The 19945-nt window shown below is 41.9% G+C and overlaps 1 protein-coding gene across 1 annotated transcript in view; it reads left to right on the top strand.

Moving 5' to 3' along the window:
* Positions 1 to 19945, top strand: part of NMNAT2 (nicotinamide nucleotide adenylyltransferase 2) — a 97461-nt gene that overhangs the window by 59883 nt on the left and 17633 nt on the right. The window contains exons 5-8 of the mRNA XM_044674902.1: positions 6962 to 7088; positions 9313 to 9393; positions 10534 to 10578; positions 16352 to 16428. Of these exons, the coding sequence (XP_044530837.1) occupies positions 6962 to 7088; positions 9313 to 9393; positions 10534 to 10578; positions 16352 to 16428 (330 nt within the window). The remainder of the gene's footprint in view (positions 1 to 6961; positions 7089 to 9312; positions 9394 to 10533; positions 10579 to 16351; positions 16429 to 19945) is intronic.

Here is a 19945-nt window from a genome sequence, read left to right as displayed (position 1 = left end):
TTATAATTTATGAATCCATAAAATGAGAGGATTGGGTAAGATGTCCTCCAAGATCCTTTCTTGTTCTAAATCTATGAATCTGTAAAATGAAGGGATTGGATTAAATGTCCTCCAAGATCCCATCTTGCTCTAAATCCATGATCCGATGAAATCCCTTCCAATTCTAAAATTCTACAATTCTGTGAGATACTAACTTTTGGGAAAGATCCTTTCCCTGAGCTGTGTTCTACCACCACCACCACCATCACCAACACTAACACTGTGTTCATGCGCACACACAGACAAATGCAATGAGCTATCAATGATTATAATCACAAAACTATAGACTAATTTGGTCACTATTCTATTAGTCACTAATAGAATCTCCAAGTTGGAAGGGACCTTCATCTGCAGAGCTCCTCTCCACCAGCCTCTCATTTAGGCTGCTGGTTGTCACAGGTCATAAAGAAATCAATGACCTTAAGCTTACTAACCAAATTCTCCCTTCTCCATCTCAATGGCTGGGCTATTCAGCCTTTTTTACTCCACAGGCTGCTTCCCTGTTTCTAAATTTGCCACAGATCAAAAAGGCAAAAGAAGACCACTTCATTTGAAATCAGAGGACCAGGGGTCAGTCTCTGCCTTTTATTACCTTTGTCTCTCTGGGCCTCCGTTTCCTTTTCTGGAAAAAGAGGGAATAGAATTAAATGGCCTTGAAATCTGTATTCCTATGGTCTATTTGGAATTATGTGGAATGAAACCACAGTCCAGGCCCAAAGACCCAGTGGAGGAGAAGGTGAGGAAAACCAACCAATCAACAAATATATGTTAACTTCATTAGTGGAACAGAGTATGTTCAGAGTTCTTTGGCAGAGGGCCATGACTAGTGGAGGGCTGGGGAACTCGGGTTACAAATTACAGAAAACGGGATTTTAATCTTTTTTGTGTCCTCAAAGCTGTTGGCCGTCTGGCGAAGCCCAAAGACCCCATCTCAGAATGCTGTTTTTTAAATGTGCAAGTTAAAATACATAGAACTACAAAGGAAATCAATTATTTTAAAATACAATGATCAAACTATTAAAAACAAAAAATAAGTTCTTAAGCCCCCCGAATTTAGAATCTAGTTTGTCATCAACTGTCCATACAATATGGCAGACCTTAATGTCTTTCTGGTTTAAACAAGATGAATGACAGGAAGGATATGGATTGACCGGGAAGGAAGGGAGAGAATAAGGGGCCATGACGACAGTAAGAACTGGAGGTGTTCTAGCAGAAACCTGATTTGCTAGAAGACACCATGGAATCTGTAATGGTTAGGAAGAGGAAGGGAATAAGCATTTATATTGTGCCTACTGTGTGCCAGACGCTGTGTTAAGTCCTTTTACAGACATTATATTATTTGAGCCTCACAATGATCCTAGAGGGAAAGTGTTACTATGCCCATTTTACAGTTGAGGAAACTGAGGCAAACAAAGGTTAAGCGATTTGCCCAGAGTCACACTAGAGCTGGTGTCAGAGACTGAATCTGAACTCAGACCTTCAAGTTTCCAGACCCAATCCCACCAGCTGATTCCATCATTGACTCCCTCCAAGAGCCAGCTCAGCCCAGCCCAAAGTCAAAGGTGTAAAAAGAAATCAGACTCCTTAGACTGGACTCCTTTTCGGATCTGCCCATACTTCAGATAGACTGGTTGCAGATAGACAGTTGTAGACTAATACATTATTAAAGTATCTAAGAGGTGACCACAAGGTGGCTCAGTGGATTAAGAAGCAGGTCTAGAAATGGGAGGTCCTGGGTTCAAATATGGCCTCAGACACTTTCTAGCTGTGTGACCCTGGGCAAGTCACTTAATCCCCATTGCCTTGCCCTTCCCACTCCACTGTACTATTTCTAAGGCAGAAGGTATGGGTTTAAAAATAAATTACAAATAAAAATAAATAAAAGTATCTAAGCTGTTGTTCAAAACCTCAGATGCTCGTTTGAGCCCTCCCTCCTAGTGGATGGAAATCCCAGATGCTTCTGGGGTTCTCCAGCACCATTTCTCCCCCTACTTCCTTGCACCCCCATTTCAGGTGGATCAGTCCAAGCTGAATTAATTCCTGCTGGAGTCCTGAGGAAATGTCCAAACATCTCAGCTGCAGCAGTGATAGGTAGGCAGGAGAATGTAGGTCACAGAGCACCCCCTCCCTGGGAAAGGAGAGCACAGAGCTGTCTCCTCTTAGCTCTTCATCCTGAGCAACTAATAGCTTCAGCCAGAGCTCCTGGCTGTAGCAATAGAACCCCACCTGAGAGCTAGACAACAACTGGCCTCAATAGTTCACACCTGCCTTTGGAGAGCAGCCCAGGACAGGTGTGCTCTGGAGCTTCCCAACAGCAGGACTAGGAATTGAATATGTGTAAAGAGGTTGAATGAGAATGAGGGGAGAGCAAGGTGGGGAGAGCTGGGATAGAGAGCTCTCTGTTCTTATTCTATCCAGTGTTGAAGTCAGTGCTTGATTGATCTTCCCTGGGAAGAACTAGGCAGAAGGGACTTATATTGCAGCAAGAAGGAGGGAGCTAGAGAAAAGGACAAACTTCCCAGGTAGTAAACTATGGGAAAAAAAAGACATTTGTCCCCAGGGTCAGGTTACCTCTGCAGATAAGTCCCCATAGTGCTAGGTCATTAGGGAGAATATTAAAAGTGGTGTGTCCCTGTGGCTCCCTCCTTCTACCTAGAAAATTATTACCTTGTTGGGGGGAGTGTACATGTGCCCAAGTAGGCACCCAAAGCATCCATATGGATCTTTTGAGATGTATTGACAGAAGCGTGAATGTGATCTACCTCTAGGGTCTCCACCATCCATTATTCTAGATGGGTGACTGATTCACATCGGGAAAGGCAAGTGCCAGAGGCTAGCCCACTGTTCTCTTCAAAGAAAGAGGATCAAACTAGAATTATATCTATCTGCCTCCTAGACATTGTTAATCTAGGGAAAATAATTTTTAGGTTCAAGCTGTGCTCCTGATGGATATCCCTTAGCTAGGAGAGAGTGACCCAAGTTATATACCCACGACTTGACTGCTTCCCAACAAATGCCACTTCCACAAAGACCAGCTGTAATGAATAGTAAATGAACCCATTTATTCAAGCTGATAATATATAGAAACAGAGTCAATATATCAGACAATACAAGAGGAAATGAGCTCCCTCTCCCACTGGGAATGAGATATTTCAATTCAATTGAGAGAGTCCCAGATCTCACTCCAAGGAGAAATTCCCTAAAATCTCTGGTTTGGTAAACTGGGGATTGGGACATGATTGAGATGTTTGTTCCCTCTTCCCAGAGTCTGTTTCTTCCTTCTCTTGTTTTCTCCCTGAAGAAAATCCGGAACCATAATGTCTCTTTCGAGCCCTCAAGTACAATCTTTGTGGTCTTGGACTTTTACTTCTCTTGGCCTCAGTGTCCCCAGTTTCTGTAAAAAGGAGTAAGATCTAAATTCCCTTCCAATTTGAAATCTATGCTTCCAAGATCTGTTTGGAGTAGAATCACACTCCTGACCCAAAGATGGCACCCAAGTTAACTAATACTCAGAAATTACTAGACAAATCCTTACTTTTCCATCTCTCTGAAAGGATTCCATAGCTATTATGCTTTCAGAGATGCACATGGAAGATATTTATGCCCTCTGAAGTTCACTCCCAGATCCTGGGACTACTTAGGATCTTATGGTGATAGAACCCAGACATCTAGCCCAAAAGGATCTGACTTTCCCATAGAGGACTGTAATATATCATGCCAACAGTAAAGGCTTACAGGGAAGGAGAATGAAGAGAATAAAGTTACCCCTCAGTTTCCATATTGTCAATAGTTACTCTTGCACTCAGGGTAAATAATAATTTGTTCTGGGTCAGCAAAGAAAGAAGATAGTGTTATCAGTTCTCAGTTGTCTGATCTACTAGAAGAGCAAGCATCTACCTGTCTTACTCCTCTTTCTCAGATCTCATTTGTTCAATAATCATACAACTCCCACTCTACTCCTCAAACTGTGGGTGGTCCTCCAGGACCTGCCTTGGCTTCTCTTCTCTCCTACACTCTATTCACTGGTGATCTCATCTGTTCCCAAGAGTCCAATTAGCATCTCTATGCAGATGACACCCAAATCTTTCAAGCATTCATCTCTCTCCTGAATTCCAATCCCATATTTTTATTAACCTGCTTAAAATCTCTACCTCTGCACTAGTGTCATCTCTGTCCCCATCTTCTGTCATCTTTGTCAATTTGCTACCAACCTGAGAATGGTTTGACTTGTGTTTCTTTTCACTGATGACTTACAGCAATCATATATGGTGTTAATAGTTTGCAATTCTTTTGAGACTTGTTTGCTCATATCCTATATTCCTGTCCATTGAGGAATGGCTCTTGAGTCTATATATTTATGTTGGTTCCCTATATATCTTGCATATCAGTCCCTTATTGCAGATATTTTATGCGCCCCCCCCCCAATTGATAGCTTCCCTTGTTATCCTCTTCATTTATTTTGCTAAGTCCCAAAGGCAACTTAAATTCAGCATGTCTAAAATGGTACTAATCTTACTCCTGAAACCTTCCATTCTTCCTTATTTCTGAGCACCATCACTTTTGAAGTTTTCATGTCCCCTGCCTTTCCTATCTAATCAGTTGCTAGGTTTTGTTAATTCTACTACACAGCATTTCTCCCATAATCCCCATCTCTCTAGTCATTGAACTACCATCATAATTCACATCTTCATAACCTCTCACCAAGATACGTAATAGGACAGGGAGGGACTAGATCTGTTATTTCTTGGGCATAGGCAGCTCCCAGATGATAAAGCTCCCTCTACCTACATAGCACCTCACCTCCATTGCAGTTTATAGGCTTACTTTCCAAGAACTTTGACTTGCCTAGGATTGCATAGCCTATTTGTTAGAGGTGGTATTTGAACCAACTTTGAGGCTCCCTATACCCAAGAAATCACATTTCTAATCCCTCTCTGTCCTATAACTCTGAGGCCAGCTCTCTAGCCACCACACGAGGAATAGTACAATATTGCAATAACATTTTCATGAACATGCCTGCCTCCAATTTATTCCCTCTCCATCTCCTCTATCATAGCAATGCCAAAGTAATCTCCCCAAGACACATCTCATCATGCCACTGCCTTGGCTAATAAGCTCCAGTGTGTCTCTAGGATAAATATAAAGCAAAACATCAAATCTTCTCAGTCATCTACAGTCTTAACTCCAACCTATCTTTCTAGTCTTATTTCATATTACTCTTTGTCACACATGCTATATTTCAGCCAAATTGGATCACTAGTCAGACCTTGAACTTGACATTCTGACTTCCACCTCATTACTATAATCCATCCTCCATGTCTGGAACATATTTCCTCTTCAAATTTGCCTCCCAGAATCCTTCAAGGCTCTCAGCCCATGTGCCACCAATTTATGAAGCCTTCTCTCATATCCCTAGAAGCTAGCGCTCTCTCCTCTTTCTCCTCAAATTACTTTTTTATTCGTGTGCATATTATATCCCCTCAATCAAATATAAATTCTTTGATGACAAGGACTCTCTATTTTTTGCTTTTATATCCACAGTTGGTGCTTAATAGATATTTATTGAAGAAAATTGAGAAGCAGCGAGATAATAACAATTGTTATTATGTATAATTGCTATAGAATGATGATAATAATAATCATCATTATTATAGCTGACCTACTTATAGGACCTACAATGTGCCTGGCATTGTACTAAGCAATTTACTATTATTATCCCATTTGATCCTCCCAACAAACCTGCCCTATTTTACAGATGAGGAAACTGAGGCAAACAGCAGATAGTAACTTGCCCTAGGTCTCATAGCTAGTGTCTGTTTGAACTCAGGTTTTCTTAACTCCAGATCCAACACTTTAACCAGTATGCCACCTAAATGCCATAATTTAAAACAATCAATAATGCAAAATCTATTTGCATTTAGATTTGGAATTTATGCCCACATCCATAAATAAGCATGCTCAGACAAATTATTGCCGTCCTCTGTACCAAGACCTAACTCCTATTTGGCTTGAGGGGCAGTATGGCATAGTAAGAGCTACACTAGATTTTTAATCAGAGGTCCTGGGTTCAAGTCACAACTTTGTCACTTATTAGATGAGTGACCTTGTGAAAATCTTTTCATCTCTTCAAGGGCTAGTTACCACACTGATAAGAGAAAATAATCTGTACACCACCCATGTAATGGTGTTATTCTCCAAAAAGGACTTCATGGTCCTTCATAAATTGTCTCATTAAAGCATCTCCAAATCTTTGTCCTGTATCTTCTCCATGCTTGGAATGACTTCCTTCCTCCCCTACACCTCTTTATCCCTGGTTGTCCTTCAAGACTCAGTTCAAATACTACCTTTTTCATGAGGTCTTCCTTGATTCACCCAATTAGTTATTAGTGCCTTCCCTTCCCAGGTTACCTGGTATCTACTTAGCTTGTATCTTGAACATGCTGTTTCCCATTTAGAACATAAGCTCCTTGAGGGCAGGAGGTGTTTTGCTTTTGCTTTTTGTCCCCAACCTAAAGCATAGTAGCTGGCACTTAAGGCTTAACATATAAAGCAGTATATAAAGATGAAATGTTAATAGTAGTAGTTTGGGGCATGGTGTAGGGGGGAGAAGGGTCATAACTGATTCACAAAACAAATGTATTTTTTTGTGGATAGATGAGAATTTTGCTTCATAGATTATAAGATCACAGACTTAAAGCTAAAAGAGAACTTAAAAGTGACTTAAACCAACCTCCAGATTTTATAGATGAGGAAACTAAGGCCAAAGTAGATTGCATAGGTAGTAAGTGAATTCGGTGAAATTTGAACCCCAGTTCTCCAAATCTATATCCAGCATTCTCCTTCCCACTGTACTGTTCTTTCTCATTCATTAAAATAATTCTTCAGAGAAGTTGTTGACTATGAGTTTTCTCCTTTTCTCTAGCGAGTGACTGGCTGCATCCTTTCCAATGTCAACACACCTTCCATGACGCCGGTGATTGGACAACCACAACATGAGACACCCCAGCCCATTTATCAGAACAACAATGTGCCCACTAAGCCCACTGCAGGTAGGTTCTGATTCAGAACAAGATGCCTTAAAAGTATGCCAAGAAAATGATCCCAAACTTGGAGGGTATAAATAATGGAGGAAAAGAAAATTTGTGTGTATCAGAATTAGAAAAGGGAATGATTTATCTTCGTAGAACTAATAGCATTGCTGTTGGACCATTTAAACCATCATTTTCATGTATTTCCTTAAGTCGGATATTGGGTTAGACTCTCTGCTGGTGTCTAGAAACCATGAAATTAGATATCTTTAAAATTGAAGAAAGAAAAAAAAGAAAAGGAGAAAAGAAAGGATTTCTCCGGGTCTCTCCAGCTATGTCCCCCTTGCTTCCCATTGTTGCCAGATATTTCCATGCCAGCAAGTCCCAGAAATGGAGATTCAAAGAATAAAGAGCTAGAAAGCCATCTAATTCATTCTTTACCACTCTTCTGCCTTGGAACCAATTAGTAATGATAATTTATATTTATGTGAGACATTAAATTTTTAAAAAAATACTTTGCTCACAACATTCTCATGAGGTATATAACTAATGTTATGCCCAAGCCTATACTAGGAAATAAGTAAAATCCTTATTTCTCCATTTTTATTCAAAATATTTATTTTCCCAATTACATGTAATAACAATGTTCAACACATGTTTTCCAAAATTACAAGATCCAAACCATCTCTTTCCTTCCCCCCACGTGGAGATGGTGATCAATTTGATCTGGGCCATACATGTAATATGCAAAAACCACTTCTATATTGGTCATTGCTGTAAGGGCACACTCACACAAAACCAAAACACCAAAATAATAAGGGGGTTTAAAAATCATTTCTTAAAAGAGTATGTCTTAGTCAAAAGGTGGTCGGGAAAGGCATGTGAAGAGGAGAGTACCTGAGTATTTATTTGGGATTATGTGGATTCTCACTTGAGTTTCTGGTAGGAATTCTCAAGTCTTGTTCAGTGTGTACCAATTCACAAAGAATGCAAACATTTGTCCACTGGACTTCCTCTAGAGTCTCCAGGATCCAATCAGCTAATATCAGATGAACATTAGGATGATGGGGTAGAAGATGGAAGAATTCAAGCCCTCTCTCTGATCCTTGAACCCCAAAGCTGTGTTCTTGAGAAAGAGGATCTTGGAAATCTCAGTCTTGGTTAGGGAGAAGGAGAGGATGAATCTGTTATTGTCTCAAGAACATAAAGCACCCAGGACTTAGAGGGTACCTTTTCCAGGATAACTCCATCAAATGGATTGTAGGCTTCTAGATTCCAAGCCAAAAGGACAACAAATTACCTAATGAAATATATTATTAATAGCTTAGCTTAGAAATAGTCACTAAAAAATACAACTGATTCAGTTTGCCCTTGATGAAAGAATCCTAGAACCTTCACAGGTGTGAAGAATGTATCTTGTCTAATCTCTTCATTTCTTCAAGGAAACTTTAGACCTAGAGAGAAGACTGACTTGACCAAAGTCACCCTGATAATTAATTAATGGAAGAACTGGGACTAGAACCAATTTCCCTGTAACCTAATTTGCTGTTTGTTTGTTTTTTACTACTCTGTGATGCATATCTGGGGTCAGAAACATTTAAAATATATACTTTTAAATCTATACAAATTGTCAAAATTTGGATTGAATTTTTATAGTAATATTTCAAGCCAGGGTGTCTAGTCACTGCAGTCTATAAAGTCTGTGTGGAATTTGGGGCTTTGAAGAAAATGAGGTGAATGTATCCTTAGCCACAAGTAGATTAGACATCATAATATTATATGGGATGTAATGCTTGAGAATTAATGCATAGAACTATGCTCTTGAGTTTAAGATTCTTATACTTGGGAAGTGAATAAGCTTTTTATATAGTGCCTACTATGTGCCAGGCATTATGCTAAGCAATCTTTACAAGTATTATCTCCTTTGGTCTTTATAATAATCCTGTGAGAAAGGTGCTATTATTATATAGCTGAGGAAACGGAGTCAAAGAAAGGTAAAGTGACTTTTCCAGAATCACACAGCTAGTAAGTATCTGAGACCTGATTTGAACTCAGACCTTCCTGCCTTTAGGTCCAGTGCTCTATCCACCATACCAATGAAGCAGAGAGACCTTTTTTTTTTGGTCATATTTCTTTTTTCCCTCCTCTTTCTTTCTCCCACAATCCAACATTGGTATGCTATTCTTAGAGGTTTCCATGAAGGTGACAGCCTTTGAGCAAGTCTCTGTCTTCCTTCCTTCCACAGCAAAGATCTTGGGGAAAGTGGGAGAAAGCCTGAGCCGAATTTGTTGTGTCCGTCCACCCGTGGAGCGTTTCACTTTTGTTGGTAAGTGAAAAAGAACCCTCTTTCCTTATCTCCTTTTCTGTCCTTTCCTCTCCTCCCCCTGATGCTCCTTTCATCTCCTCCCGGGCCCCATTTGGAGGCAACCTATTTTCTCTCCATAGATTCCATAGTCATCTGAAAGCCTCCCCAAGATGGCCCATGAGTCCTGTCCCTCCACCCTTCACAGCTCTTGATACTGAGACATGATGTCTAAGAACAGCTGTTGTCATTGATGGACTGAAAGAAAATAACTTGCTTTCACCTTGCAGAACCAATAGAACTAGACTGTAGGCTTATTGGGAGACTCTGGGCTGTCCCAATGACTGAGAATAGATCTAGAAAGCCAAGACAACTATGGGTCTTATTTTTTGGAAACCCAACATTTTAGACATGGCAAGTCTCACAGTGGACAGAACAAGTCAAATTCTTCCTCTTGAGGCACTAATGCCTTTGGCTTTTTGGGAGCATTCTCTTTTCTTCCTCAAATTTCCAACATCAGAGCTCTTAGGTTGGTTACCAAATAGAATTTGATATTTGAGGAAGATGGCGGGTCACCATGGTGTGTGTGTGTGTGTGTGTGTGTGTGTGTGTGTGTGTGTGTGTGTGNCGGGTCACCAGTGTGTGTGTGTGTGTGTGTGTGTGTGTGTGTGTGTGTGTGTGTGTGTGTGTGTGTGTGTGTGTTTTCAAAGCAATTCACCTAAGAAAGGCAAAGAGATGTTCAAAGTTTTTTAAGCATCCTTATGGACTCCAGCCTAAAGCAAATGGAAAAGCAAACTCAACCTGGACCCTACCAGAGGAGTTATCCACTTTACTGGCGGAGTTCCAACAAGAGAAGTATTCCTCCTTATTACTCTTTACAGGTTTGGTCCTTCATGCCGTGGGCCTCACATATATGCACAGCTCCCTTCCCTCTAGGGGGAAGAGAAAAGAATCTCTAAAAGTCCTTCTATTTGCCTGATATTTGATCAGTAATTTGGGATATGCTTGGTCTGATGGATTCAGTTATTTTAAGCTTTCATTAGTCTTTCTTCTGAGATCTCTCCTGGGCTCCCTAAACATACAGATAATGTATCAAGTGCCATGGACAGGCCTGAAGATGGGCTGCTCCCTGGAGCTTCCTTCTGTCCTCTTTTCTTTCCCCAGATGAGAATGCCAACCTTGGCACAGTGATGCGGTATGAAGAGATTGGTGAGTGGGATGGGGAAGGGAAGGAGGGCTTTGGGAGACCGAGCCTAGAAAAACTCCAACATAGAGCTGAGGTGGGGAGGCCAATATTTAATAACAAAACAATATTTAATAACAATATTTAATTTATTAAACAATATTTAATAAACACTATTTAATAACAAAAGTCACTTATCTTTTCAGTCAATCACTAAACATTTAGTAAAGGCTATGTAAGATTAAAAATTCATATCCAAATACTCCAAGTATTATATTTTATAAAGTTTATTAATAATAACTTGAAGTAAAGGGAAGTAAAGCCTCAGTAAAGAAAGAATTTTCCCCAGACTACACATGTGGGAGAGGAGAACAAGGGCTGCCAGAGAAGAGAGAGCGAAGGTGGGGTTACACACAACTATACACAAACATAACTTGAGGATGAAAAGGAAAGGAATTCTGGGAAATACCAAAGGAATTCTGGGGAACGTAGTCCTGGGCTACAACAGTCTAACCAAACAGCTCCTATGTGCCAGGCACTGCATGAAATGCTGGGAATCCGAAAAGGGGAATCAATCTCTTCCCTCAAGGAGTTCATGGTCTAATGGGGGAGACAACACGCAAACCACTAGGTACACACAAGTATATGATAAAGTAGGAATAGTCAGCAGAGGGAAGGCACTCGAATTAAAAGAGGTTGGGAGAGGAGGCAGCAAGGTTGCTCAGAGGGCTGAGAGCCAGGCCTGGAGACGAGAATTCAAATTTGGCCTCACACACTTCCTAGCTCTGTGACCTTGGACAAGTCACTTAACCCTCTATTTGGCCCAGTTCTTACCACTCTTCTGCCTTGGAACTGATACTTAGTATTTATTCTAAGATGGAAGGTAAGGGTTGAAAAAAAAAAGATGAATTGGAAAAGGTTTCCTAGGAAAGGTGGTATTTTAGCTGGGATTTAAAGAAAGCCAGAAAAGCTAGGAAGTATAGAAAAGAGAGCATTCCAGACATGGTGGATATTCTCTCTTTGGTTTTTATTTTGGTTTTGAGCCCAGTGGCTAGAACACCAGGTCTAGAGTCAGGAACACCTGAGTTCAAATCTGGCCTCAGACACGTTCCAGCTGTGTGACCCTGGGCACATCACTTAACTTCTGTTTGCCTTAATTCACCGGAGAAAGAAATGGCAAACCATTCCAGTATCTTTGCCAAGAAAACTCCACGGAGAGTATTAGTGTCTATGGTCCACGAGGTCATGAAGAGTCAGACACAACTAAACAACAACAAACCAAAGGCAAAGCAGGGAGGGTGAGGCAGAATGACTTGTGTTCACAGTAAGAACAAACTTGGAAAAGTCATTTTTTTCCTTGAGAGCCAAAGGATGCCTTTCTTTCCCAAGGGCATATTCCCAAGTGATCTACCCAAGACAACCCCCCAGAGCCATGGAGTTGGGCCATATGCCAGGAGGTGCTAAAGTGTCCATATTAGTAGCCAGTTTTCACTTCAATGCCTCTCCCTAGGGTATGAGAAATCAGTCATGTTTCAGTGTGAGCAGAAACTTAACCTCTTTCCAGGGACTTTGGAAAACATGCAAATAACCTAGAAAAAAAAATCTCCTCCACATTCTACATCATGAGTAAGCTGCATTGAAAGCAAGAATAAGATAGATGGGGGTCAGGGATTATCCCCCCTTTCTTTGGATAAACTTGCCTATTAAATCTACAGGAACTGACAAGCCATGACTTCTCCAAAGGAAAGGATGCATCAAATACTCCACACACACATCCACACACACAAAAACTCAGAGCCCCCACTCCCATTCCCACTCCCAACTCCCAGGACCTTTACTTTTGTAAAACAGGTTTGCATTTGGAGAGGAAAAATGTTATTCTGGAAAGAGAATTAGATTCAAAAGACCCGAATGGAAGTCCTGGATCACTCTGCAACTAATTAGCAATGTGGCTTGGACAAAGCACTTGGTTCTGTCTGTGCCTCAGTTTGACCATCTATGGAATGAGGGGGTTGGATCATATCTCTAAAGTCCCTTCCAGCTCTAATTTTCCGTGACTCTGTGAGAGGTTAGGTTGAGGCATTAGACCCATTTTTAAAGAAGCCATTCCAGGGCTTGAAAGCAACCCAGCTACTATTTTTGCAATAGTGGCTGTTTTCTTTCTCATTTGCTGTTGTGATATTTTTTCATCTGCTGTGATCAATCAGTCAATGAGAATTTATCAGATGCCTTCTTTGTTCCATATCCTGTGCTAGACGCTAGGGATACAAAAACAAAAGTAGTAGATAGTTCCTGCCCTCAAGGAGCATGCTATCTAATAAACGAATTCCATTCTTACATTCTTGGCCATGTAACTACAGTCTTCTATTCTGTGGTCCTCTAGGACACTCAGAAGATGTGAGAGTGGATGGAAGGCAAGAGGAAAGAGTAGAAAGAGCTGAACACATACATTCCTCTTTGCCAATCTCCAGCCCATCAGAGCCCTTTACTGAAGAAATGGTCCTTTCCCAGCATCCCCCCATTGTAAGATTAAAATTAATATCCAATAACTCCAAATATTATATTTTATAAGATTTATTAATAATCACTTGAAGTAGAAGAAATAAAAGGACAAAAGTAAAAGCCTGAGTTAGTGGGATCGCACACAAACTTTATCTCCATAACGTAAGGATGTAACGTGAGAAGGAACATGGGAAGCTGGGATTTAGAGTCCTGGGGTTCAAATTCTAATTATACACCACCAAAGTTCAGAACACCGTATAGATATGACCTTGTTCTTCCTTGCACTGGAGGCGAGTGTGTAAGCAGATTACACCTGAGGATAGTCCTACTGCTCTCCATCATGGGCAGCTGTAGCATTGGGAAGTCTAGGTAACTTGTCAGTGGTAAAGCTGGGCAGTGAAAGCCACCTTCTCTGGAATTCCCAGACCACAATGCCTTTTCATTTACTATTTAGCCCTCTAGTTTAGCTGAGATTCAGTCAGGAAGTTTGTGCCTAGGAGGGAAGTGTAGTTAACAAAGACTATCTACCCAGACCCAGGTATTTCTTGCTGCAAGGTTAACTCCTTATCTCTTACCTAGAAAGTGAGTACTAAATGCTCATTCATTCATTCATGAAAGGGGAAACTGGAATTGTCAGTTCAGGAACTGGGCTTCTTAGGGAAGGGAGTGCAAAGGGAAAGAATGATTTTAAATCTAAAAAAGACCTTAGGAATCATTTAGTTCAAACTATGATTATTCACCTGGGGGCTCCTCCAGGCCAAAGGCTTAAAGACTGAATGCATACCTTTTTTTTCCTTTAACTAGAAGCTTCCTGATCCTTATTCAGTCCGGTGGAATCTTTCATTTTACTCCAGAAAAAGAAACAACGACCCACACAGGGAAAGTGATTTCCCAAAGTCACAGAGCAATTCATGATAGAGCTGGAACTCAGACCCAAGTCTTGAGCCCCATCCTGCCCAGTGCCACACTTCTATCTTCAGATTATCTACTAGGAAGATAGAAAAAGGAGCCTTGCTTCCTTCAAGCATCATCTCTATGTTGATGCTCTCATTCCTTTTGCCCTGCTTGAGAAGGCGAAGGCTGTTTCTAACCCTCTCCCAATTCCCATCTGTGGCCCCAGTTTTAATGTACCTCTCCAGGTGATTGCTCACCTGGGGACCCAAGGTTTAGGGATTGAATGCACACACACACCTTTTGTCTCTCTAGCTGGCAGGCTTCCTAATCGTTATTCTATTGGGTGGAACCGCTACTGCCCTCCAGTGACCACAGCAGGGAGCATGCACTGACAGCTGGTCCTCTTGCTGAGCCCTTATTTTCCCTGAAAAAAAGGAAACACAGCACTGTTTTAGTCCTGAGAAGAAGCTGGAAGCTCTCACTTTTATTTTCTGTCTCCTTTAAAAATCTTTCACGTTATGCCAGGGTGAGAGTGTGAGTCACTGGCTCGGGGCAGGAGAGAGAATAATATTAATGGGGAGAGAGGAAACCGAGGGAGGGCGATTTCCCTGGGGAGGTCTCCAAATTTAGATTTTAGAAAATCAGTCAGATCTGCTGAAGGGCTCTGCAGGTAGTTAACCCTTCATGTCTCAATGGGGCAAAAAGAAAAATCCTGGGAACTGGAGGAGAAGGCAGCTGGGCTCCCAACTAGGAAGTCAAACTCCCTTTTTTTCCCTAATGGCTCAGGGCAAAGCTTTAGCAGCTTTCTAGAGAAAAAAGACTTAAAAAAAAACCCTTCACTTCCCTCTAAGAATCAATACTGCTATTGGTTCCAAGGCAGAAAAGTAGTAAGGGCTTGGCAATGGGGGTTAAGTGACTAACTCAGGGTCACACAGCTAGGAAGTTGTCTGAGGTCTGTCTGAACCCAAGACCTCTCATCAATAGGCTTTGGCTCTCAATCCTCTGAGCGACATAGCTGCCCTGGAGGAAAGACTTTTGCTGGTACTTCTTCACAGTCAATGGGGATCTCCATCATTAGACTACTCAGGACAATGTCAGATGAGTAGCTGAATCCCCAAATGTGGGACGAGACAAGGTCATCAACGCGGTGCAGTCCGGTTTGTTCTGGGTTCTAGTCCTGATTCTAGTACTTCATAGTTGTGTAACTTGACTTTAACTATCTCATCTGCAAAATACAGGGCTTAGACCTGACCTCTAAGGACTAACCTTGAGGCTGGTTGAGAGCTGTGAGCAAAGAATTTTAGCTTCTAGGAATTTGATATTTCAAAAGACAAAAGAACTTCTAGTTGAAATACTTACATTTTTAGATTTAGATTAAAATTTTTTTTTTAATTAAGAGGCAGATAAGTAGCTTGGTAGAGTGCTGAGCCTGGAATTGAGAAGACCTAAATTGGAATGTAGTCTCAGATGCTTACTAGCTGTGTGATCCTGGGCAAATCACTTAACCCCTGTTTGCCTCAGTTTCCTTATCTGTAAAATGCATCCTTATGGAAATACCTCTGGTAGTCAAGTCTTCAGGCTGAAAGTAGTGATTTATATAGACTGTTGTTGTTGTTCAGCCATGCCTGACTCTTGTCAGAATAAAAGGAGCCAGTAATGGATATTGACAGATGAGGAAACTGAGGCAAACAAGGTGAAGCAATTTGTCCAGGCTCATCCAGCTTGTAAATGTCTAGTCCAAATTTGAAATCAGGTCTTCCTGATTCCAGGTCCAGTCCTCTATCCATTGTGCCACCTGCCTGCCCCCAACTCCTCGAGGCACTGGTGGGTCATTTTTATAAACTCTTAGGTGACCAGGAAGCTATGTCAGAGAACCAAAGGTCATTCAGGTCCTGGGGATGCCTTATCTCCTTTTGGGGGGAAACTAATCCCTGTCATAGGAAAGAAGGTGTGCCCCCTTACTACTTACTATGTAGGTGACCTTGGCCAAGGAATATCACCTCGTTAAGCCTCAGTTTCCTCCCTTAAAAGGAGGAAATTAGATTAGCTAGCTGCTGAACTCCTTCCCAGCTCTGAAGGGTCAGTCTCCCACATGAGGCTTGTCAGGCTTACGGGAGAAGATGTGTATAAGACACCTCGCAAGCCAAGTGCTCTGTGGATCTGATTTATTACTACTGTTCCTGATAGGCTAGAGGCTCTGGGGTGCCTCCACTCATCTAGGGCCATCTAGACAAAGGTTCCCTTGGCTACAGAGTCTCTGGGCTGGCCAGAGGGGCCAGTTTGGGGGCAGGAGAGAAATGGAGGGGGAATGCATCCTCAGAGGAAGCAGCCTCCGAGTTGAATGAAAGCCTGTGTTTCCCAAGTTCTCTGTTCCTTTTCCAAACTCTTATTTCCTCTCCCCAGAACTTCGTATCTTGCTGCTTTGTGGCAGTGACCTGCTGGAATCCTTCTGCATCCCTGGGCTCTGGAATGAGGCTGATGTGAGTAAGATGCTGCGGTCCTAGCGAAGGGTCACAGGAGGAGATGGAGAGAATTGGGGGTTGGGGGGTGGAAGAGGTCTTCCTATCTCCCTCTCTTCCCATTCCATGCTTCACTTGAGCAGTTCTCACCTACCCTGACCTTTCCTTTAACACCATGTTCCCAGGACCTTGGACCAACTGTTCACATGGAAGAGAGAAATCCCTGCCCTGTAGCTCTCTCTCCTGTTTCATTTGTCTACATCCTTTTCCTTCTCAGTTTCCTCATCTGACAAATGAGGAGGGGTGGCCTTGATGACCTCTGACATCCCCAACAACTCTGAATCTACAGTCCTGTGATGCTCCTCTTTCTCCTCCTCCTCCTCCTCCTCCTCCTCCTCCTCCTCCTCTCTCCAACTACTGTAGGGGTCCTGGGAAAACCATGATCCTGCCTTAGAAACGTCTCATTCGAAGCTTCAAAAACAAAAACAACCTCACACAAACTAGAGAGTCCCAAAGCCCCCACACCAGGGCACAACATTTTTCTCCTCCCTCCCCTCCTGTTCTTTAATAAAATAACAAAAGCTAACATTTATATAACACTTTAAGGTTTGCAAAGCACTTTACACATGTTACTGCATTTGATCTTCACAACTGTCCTTGGAGGGAAGTACTATTATTATCCCCATTTTACAGGAGAGGAAATTGAGGTAGACAGATATTAAGTGATTTGTCCAGGGTCAAACAGTAAGTATATGAGGGTGGAATTGAACTCAGGTCTTCCTGATTCCAAGTCTAGCGTGTTATCCACTAGACCACCTAGCAGTCTAACTGTAATTCCATTTCTTTAACCTCATCATTGCCACAGTCCAAGAGAAGCCCCTACCCTCTCAGGATATCCCTTTGGAATAGGGTTGCCTATCACCCTAGCATGTACCTCTGCATAGGATGGTAAGTGGAGGGATAAAATAAGGAATAGTCAACCCAGGATAAGTGGGACTTTTCTGCTTTGGATTTGGGGACCTTAAAATGAGATTATATTTATAAATTAGATTATATTTGTAAAGCACCTAGCACATTGCCTGGCACATTGGAGGGGCTCAATAAATGCCTGTTCCCTTCTTCACTGGAATCAACTCTGCCTGCTTCAAAGAAGTAAAAAGATTCAGCTCTCCTTCCCCTTTCAAAATGTTTTTGCAGACTCTGTTTGACTGTACAATTGCATTCACCTATTCATTCAACTTGCTTGTTCTACTTATCCAATGTATACTAGGCAGTAGGGACTAGAAGACAGAGAAGTCAAATATGACCCAATGTTATTTTCTAAGTCAACAGGCAGCCTGATCCGTATGAATGGGATCCCTATGGATAGGTTAGTAATTCATTTAGTGGCCCATTTCTGAGTTTGGCCCCACAACAATAAAGGATATTGGATTGTAAATTTCTTAGGAGCAGATTCTATCATTTTTTATTATTAAATAAAAACTCTTACCTTCCAAGGCAGAAGAGCAGTAAGGGCAAGGGCTAGGCAATGGAGGTTGTGACTTGTCCAGGACCACCCAGCAAGGAAGTGTTTGAGGTCAGATTTGAATCTAGGATCTCCCCTCTCTAGTCCTCTCTCTCAATCCACTGAGCTACCTAGCTGCACTCTACTATCATCTTTAATCTCCATATCTCTGGCTTTATACATTTGGGACGAGGGACTCTATAAGGTGTCCTTGGGTCCAGTTTATGAAATGGAGGATACAAAGATGAAAAATGATATTGGAAGGGGAAGGGATATAACTGATGTCATCAAAAGCATTTTCCTTTTTTGGCCCAGATGTGTGTTTTCAGTGGAAAAGAGAATTCTTGACAAGGAAAGTCCGTTGGCCAACACGTATCAACACCTACTTTTATGCTTAGAGTCTTAGAGACAGGACTTTCCCAGGGTGCCAGTAGGTATCTGAGGAGGAACATGATCCCATCTCTTCTCGACTTGGAGGTCAGTTCTTTATCCACTAATTCTCTCTCTCCAATCAAAGAAGTTGGGGATTGAAAAAAATAAACTAAAAGGTGATCTGGTCTCATCACAAGAGGTAGGGATGAGTAACTGATGGGTAGCCCCGAATCCTCTGTTGGCATCCATGTGATGTCGACAGAACATGAGGAAGGTACGTAGAGAGATGAGTCGCATGGGATGGACAGACATAGATGGTGTGCCGTCCACATCAGCGACCTCCCAAAGCCATGAGAGCACCGTTGCATTTGCCAGAGTGCCTTGCACAAATCTGGTACTTAAATGCTTGCTGGACTCATTGAAGCGATTCGAAGGAGAAGACATAATCCTTGCCCTTAGGGGTCTTACCGTCTAGACACACACAAAGTATGGAACTAATAGTATAGTATTATATGATTTGTGCCAGCACAATTAGTGCTAAGGGAATTCTGAGGAGGGAGAGGTGAGTGTGGGTGGAAGTGAGAAGAGAAGGCTATGATTTGAGAGAAAGATTAAGGACAAGGCACTTTTAATGCCTAGTTCTAGTTTTACTGGAAACATGTCAAGCCAGAGCTGTTTGTCCTTGTTGGATGGGGGTTGGGGGTAGGGGTGGGGGAGCCCAGCCCTGAAGAAATTACACTGTTTGGGTCCACCACACCCTCTCCACCCTGCCACCCCCAAACAATGTTTTCATTCAAAGAAAAAACACTTAACCCCCTTTGGTTCTGGGTTTAGTGCTTTAATTAACTCCCTTCTTTCACCGGCTTCAAAGGATCCTTCGAAGGCAAAAAGTCTCGTTTGCCAAGTTTTGCAAAGAGTAATTGGAGGAGTCTTCCCAGGTAGGGCAGGCTGCAGCTGTCATCCCAGCCTCCTGGCTCTGGGGCAGCTATGAGGGGAAGAATATTAACAACAACAACAACAACAACAACAACAACAACAACAACAACAACAGATATTTATGTAGGTTGGGAAAGCTATCTCAAAGTGGAAAGGCTGCCTTGGGAGGGAAATTGCCTCTCCCAGGAAAACTCCATTTGAAACCATAACTGAGTGTAGACTTCAATCAAAAGCCACTGGGCAGCGGACTGGGAGGCCACTAGCAATCACTCTAATCAATTCTTCTGGTCAAGCTTTTTAAATTAGGCAAATGTTATGAATCATGCAACCACAGAAAAATATTCTAAATTAAATAATGTAGAAAAATTACACAAATATTATGCTCATCTCAGCAACCTTCTTTTAATGGGATTGAGAGCTCCATGGGCAGCTAGGTGCTGCAGGGGATAGGGAGCTGGGCATTCAACTTCCTCTCAGAAGAGCTGGACATGATTGAAATGACTGTAGAACAGCCACGAAGTACTTTGCATCTCCCGTGTGTATGGGCATGGATGTATATTATAAATGTGCATGCTTGCTCCCCATAGCATGTAAATAACTTGAAGACAAGAAATGCTTCATTTTTTGTAATATTTAGCCAATATCCCCCTGGGAAGATAACAGTCCTATGATCTCAATTAGACACTTAGAGCTGTGTGATCCTGGGCAAGTCACTAAATCCTATTT

This window comes from Gracilinanus agilis, chromosome 4 (genome assembly GCF_016433145.1).
Source record: "Gracilinanus agilis isolate LMUSP501 chromosome 4, AgileGrace, whole genome shotgun sequence".
In the NCBI taxonomy this organism is placed as follows: Eukaryota; Metazoa; Chordata; class Mammalia; order Didelphimorphia; family Didelphidae; genus Gracilinanus; species Gracilinanus agilis.
The sequence above is the reverse complement of the archived record's forward strand: the minus strand, read 5'-3'. Positions and strand labels throughout refer to the sequence as shown.